The sequence below is a fragment of the Nelumbo lutea genome, chromosome 3 (assembly GCF_056320005.1).
Source record: "Nelumbo lutea isolate HS-2025 chromosome 3, American lotus-T2T, whole genome shotgun sequence".
In the NCBI taxonomy this organism is placed as follows: domain Eukaryota; kingdom Viridiplantae; phylum Streptophyta; class Magnoliopsida; order Proteales; family Nelumbonaceae; genus Nelumbo; species Nelumbo lutea.
The window spans coordinates 94711350-94716399 of record NC_142686.1 but is presented as its reverse complement, the minus strand read 5'-3'; the positions used below and the strand labels follow the sequence as shown (position 1 = coordinate 94716399).

The 5050-nt window shown below is 39.9% G+C and overlaps 1 protein-coding gene across 1 annotated transcript; it reads left to right on the top strand.

The window, feature by feature from the left end:
- Positions 1–817: 817 nt before the first annotated feature.
- On the top strand, positions 818–2828 carry LOC148866971 (WRKY transcription factor 28-like). The gene is made up of 3 exons (XM_088980071.1): positions 818–1398; positions 1829–1972; positions 2277–2828. The coding sequence occupies exons 1-3, from the start codon at positions 938–940 to the stop codon at positions 2653–2655; spliced, it is 984 nt and encodes a 327-aa protein (XP_088836197.1). The 5' UTR covers positions 818–937; the 3' UTR covers positions 2656–2828.
- The last annotated feature ends 2222 nt before the right edge of the window (positions 2829–5050 follow it).

Sequence of the window (5050 nt, the reverse complement as noted above, 5' to 3'; positions counted from 1 at the left end):
TGTACTAAAGAAAATAATTTTAATTAAGCTTTTAGATTGAATGATTAGTTGAAAAAATAAAAAAAAAATGAGAGAAAGCAGAAAATTGAGGAAAGTTGTTTACTTTCTGTCCTCTCCCAAAGACATTTTGGGACCAATTAATCTCCTTGCAGGGCTGATTTTTAAATCTGTCAATTCTGAAGTTAAATAATCTCCTTTGCAGGGCTGATTTTTGGACCATTTAATCTACAAGTATGACACATGTCACACATCCAATGGTGGGTCCGGGTCCATGGATCATAGAACGCGTGGCAAGTTATGTGGGACCCGGTCTATACAAACCCTCTATCCCAGAGGCTCAGACCCAAATTCAGCCTTTCACTTGTTAGCAACAAAATAACTGTTCTCTCATTGACTAGCTCTGTAGTTTAGTTTGTCTTATGATCCGTCAACTTTTAGTCTTATTTTTGAATAAAATTGTAAATATAAATTTAATATTCCAATAAATTAAAAATACCATGTATATTTAATATTTTAACCATAAGTTGGCGCCATTGGCATCACTATAATTCTGTAGATAGACTACGTCGACATCCGTCAGCAGGACACACACAAAAGAATTGATTCTCACGTGCCATGTCTGATGTCGGCTACGGTCAAATGCCGGTGCCCATCTGATACGTGTAAACCTGATATTTCGAATCCCCAGCAGAGTTTGAAACTTTGACCACAATTCACAAGGAGCCTCGTTACCGGCTATAGCCGGTGGCCACCGCTGACTCATCGCCAAGCTTTAGTTTCGTGAGATCAACCAAAGACTATTCAAAGCTTCAAGCTTGCTCTCAAATTCTCAACCCTCTCTCTGAAAGCCTCCTCTCAAGAATAAAACCAAAAGCCTGAGACCTTCACCAAAGCTCTATTTCAGAGCCATCTGCGTGTCTCTTCTTCTTCGATTTCCATGTCTGATGAGGCCAGAGATCTCTACCACCTTGACCCATTTTACGACTATCACCGCAACGTCGGCAGAAGCGGCTTTCCCTTCTCAGCTGATCACCCTTCCATGTATAATCAATCAAGTCATGGGCTAGGAGACTCATCAGCTAACGATCTAACTGGGTTTGATCCTTCCTACATGAGCTTCACTGAGTGTTTACATGGCGCAATGGATTACAGTACACTGTCGAGAGCTTTCGACTTCTCTTGTTCTTCACCAGATGTGCTTTACCCTGTGGATGATGCCGGTCAGAAGGGAGCTGGTACGGGAGAGTCAGTTGGGACCGTTGACATTCCGGCGACACCCAATTCATCTGTGTCCTCGTCGTCCTCGGAGTCTGCAGGAGAAGGGGAAGATTCCGGGAAGAGTAAGAAAGATCGGCAGCCGAAAGGGTCTGAAGATGCAGTGGACAAATCTAAGAAAGTGTAGGTTTTGTTCTCTTTTTTGGATTCCTGGTAAAGGTTTTATATCACCATCAGAAGGTTCTTCGTGGGCTTTGAGTTCCCTCTGGTAGATGGTCTTCTCCCAAATGTGAACTGCTGAGGATTCTCAAGCTTACGTGAACCACTGAAATATCTTTCTTTTTCGATTTTTTTATAGTCTCCAGATGAAAACTATTCACCATCTCCTAAAAACAGTAGGAACTGAAAACGATCTTCATATTTGTTTATGATCTGTTCTAGAGATCTCTCGAAATGACAGTGTTGAATGCAATAACAATTGATCAAACACCCTAATTGATCATCTGGGTCGTATTATTTATCATGGAATTGAAACTCGATCTAGATGTGGTGTTCTTCGCTTCTTAATAGATGAGTCGTGCTTGAATTTGACCTTTTTTGGTTAAACCATCAGGAACAAGCCCAAGAAGAAAGGAGAGAAACGGCAAAGGGAGCCAAGGTTTGCTTTCATGACTAAGAGCGAAGTTGATCATCTTGAGGATGGATACAGATGGAGAAAATATGGGCAGAAGGCAGTAAAGAACAGCCCTTATCCAAGGTTTGTTTCTTCAACTGATCAACTCTCTGTAGATAAACCCACACAGAATTAACAGAAAAATCTCTTAATTTTTTTCCCTTTTGGGTGTTATCTAAGATAATTAAATTTGAACTCTTAATCTAGAAAACTGTAAATTATGGGACCTGGTTGATGATTTGATTGAAATGTCTGCAAGTCTGCAACTTCAGAGACACTAACGTTGTGTGACTCAACTTACAGTAGTTTCTTAATTTGATCGAAGTTTTAGATTAACCTAGAGAGTTTTCAAGTTTTCTTATTAATCTTTTCACTATCATTGAAGCAGAAGCTACTACAGGTGCACTAGCCAGAAGTGCACGGTGAAGAAACGTGTGGAGAGATCAGTCCAAGATCCATCGATTGTGATCACTACATATGAAGGTCAGCATACCCATCAGTGCCCAGCAACACTTCGAGGAAACAACACTAGTAGTACTGGAATGATGACTCCTTCCATGTTAGCAGCGCCTCCATCAGCTGGGCCGATGTTCCCACAACAGCTACTGGTTCAGTTGCCTTCGACAAATAACCAGGGAGGCACAGGCTCCATCTTCCAACAAAACCTAACTCATCATCATATTCCTCATATTCAGCAGCTCCAACTTCCCGACTATGGCCTTTTACAAGACATAGTTCCCTCATTCATCCATAGACAGCAACCATGAAACAACTTCCATTTTGTCAGTTCATCTCTCTCTCTCTCTCTCTCTATCTATCTATCTCTCATATATTGTGTTCTATTTTTTTTTCACATATTTTGTACACTGAGTTAGTATTGGACAGATGAAACAATGCCCGTATGGTATGCATGGAGAATCAGATTCATCTGCTTGACTTATTGGAGTACAGAATTAAATTAATGTACTTATTTTTACAAAACCACTTGAATTATTCTTCTGTCAGAAAAGTGAATGGCATTGTTTGTGTATGAAAGAGAGGCAGTCCGATCAGACTGTACATGTAGGAAAGGAGGACTCAAATTGGAGAAGATGGGTCTGTGCTGTGAGAGAGGTTTAAAAAAATAGGGTTTTTGATGAGAAGGTGCATGTTTTTGCTACAACTGCAACTAAGGCTCTATTTGGAAAGAGTACAAATACAAATATGTGCAGTACAAATACATACAAATTAAGAGAATAGATTAACTGGAGACAAAAACATACACACCCGGTTGAACTACTTGTCACGGTTGAACACGCCAGCGTTCACTCTGGGACCCAGCTGTACTGAACACTAGCGTGTTCAACCATGATAGGTAGTTCAGCCAGATGTGTATGATTTTGTCTCTAGCTCATCTAGACTGACAAATTAATACAAAATACAAGGTTTTGTGCTCTATATATTTATATTTGTACTCCTTCCAAAATAGAACCTAAGGCTCTCTTTGAAAAGAGTATAAATACAAATATGTACTATACAAATATATACAAAATACAAGGTTTTATGCTCTATATATTTATATTTGTACTCCTGAGCCTAATGAGAAATTACTTGCTTGATGGAAGGGGGTGGGATTGCAATCAAGATTGAATTGGGAAGGTAGTTGACTTGGTTAGGGTTATATTAAGATATTGAAGTAGGGCTTATTGGGTGGGTTGGCCGGTTAGGGGGTGGGGTAGTGGGGAGGTTGGGGGTTATTGATAGGAAGAAAGATAACGATGGGCCTTAATTATCTGAAGTGGTGTCAATCTCTTATGTCAAATTTACATGCAAAACTTAGATTTATAATCCACACAAATTTGGTATTACTTCTCCTATCAAAAACTTTATATGTGAATTTTCCATGCTATTAGGAGTTGTGTCTAGCTAAGCCATTTTTAATCCTCCACTTAACTATTAAAGTGCCCGTTGGGATGGCTGAAGCGCAGAGGCTTGTGGATTTCGAAGGTGGGCTTTACACAGACAGTCTATAAGTTATGTTTGGTGAAAAATCCGAAGAGCCCAAGTGCCCATTTGGGAGGATTTTTAGGCTTTTATGCAGCGGTTTCTAACTTTGCGGGGTAAGTCTCATATGGAAAAACTAAGTTGTATATGTTTGGTGAAAAACCCAGGAAGCCCCAATATGCTTTCATTAATTCAGCCAAGAAAATGACTTTCCAGTGAAGCTAGTTTTAATAGTTTATTCAAAGCGGATAAGTGAAAGCAGTTCAATCAAAGCTAAAGTCCTCCCAAATGAGTCCCCCAAATCAGCTTTCAATCAGTTATATGAAGAGTCGGAGCAGTTCAAAGCAGCTGTACCAGCTTGGCTGAATCTTCATTGACTTGGATGGTCAGACCGTTTCGCCTGGGAATTGTTTAGACAATTGGTTCCGTTTTACCCCAAATTTGATCTTTGGCCAAAAATCATTGAAAAAGTCAATAATTCATTGATCCGGGTGGTTGAACCATCGACCAGTTCAACGGTTTTTGTCCATTTTTTATTGTTTTTGTTAGAATAGGCCATCCGTTCAAACTGGATAATCGGACTGTTGACCCAAAAATCAGTGGCCAAAACGGTTTTATTTTCAAGTCGTTTTTTAAAACCATGCTTAGATGAATACAAAACATGCAGCTGAGGTGACGTGACCAATGATCCGAATGCGTTCCACCATCTCATCAGCCCCTCTTTACCCATAAAGTCTCAGGTTTTCAGCCTAAGAGACTCTGCCATGTGGTATAAATAGTCTCTTTCTTGTCTCTTCTATTTGTGAAGACATCCACAGATGTTCAATTCGCTTTGCACAAATGGGAAAAGATTAATGCAATAAGTAGAGGAGGACATGGACCAGAGAATTTTCAGTATTGCTCTATTCAGGCATCCAGTTGAACGCTCATTCAAATTGGCCACCTCGACCCTCACGATGCAAAAAAACTGTGGAAATTATAAGAAACAAAAGTTGTTATGTCCACAAACAGAAACCCTTTCCCCATTAATACAATAACTAAACTCCCAAATCTAGACAGGCTTGATTTATTGAGAGCTGTTTGTAGGTAGCTTCTCCAGTTCTCCTACATTTATGTGGACGACTAGCGTCCCTGTCAAAGCTGCAACCTCCCAGTATTGTTGTCTGCTTGATTTAACTT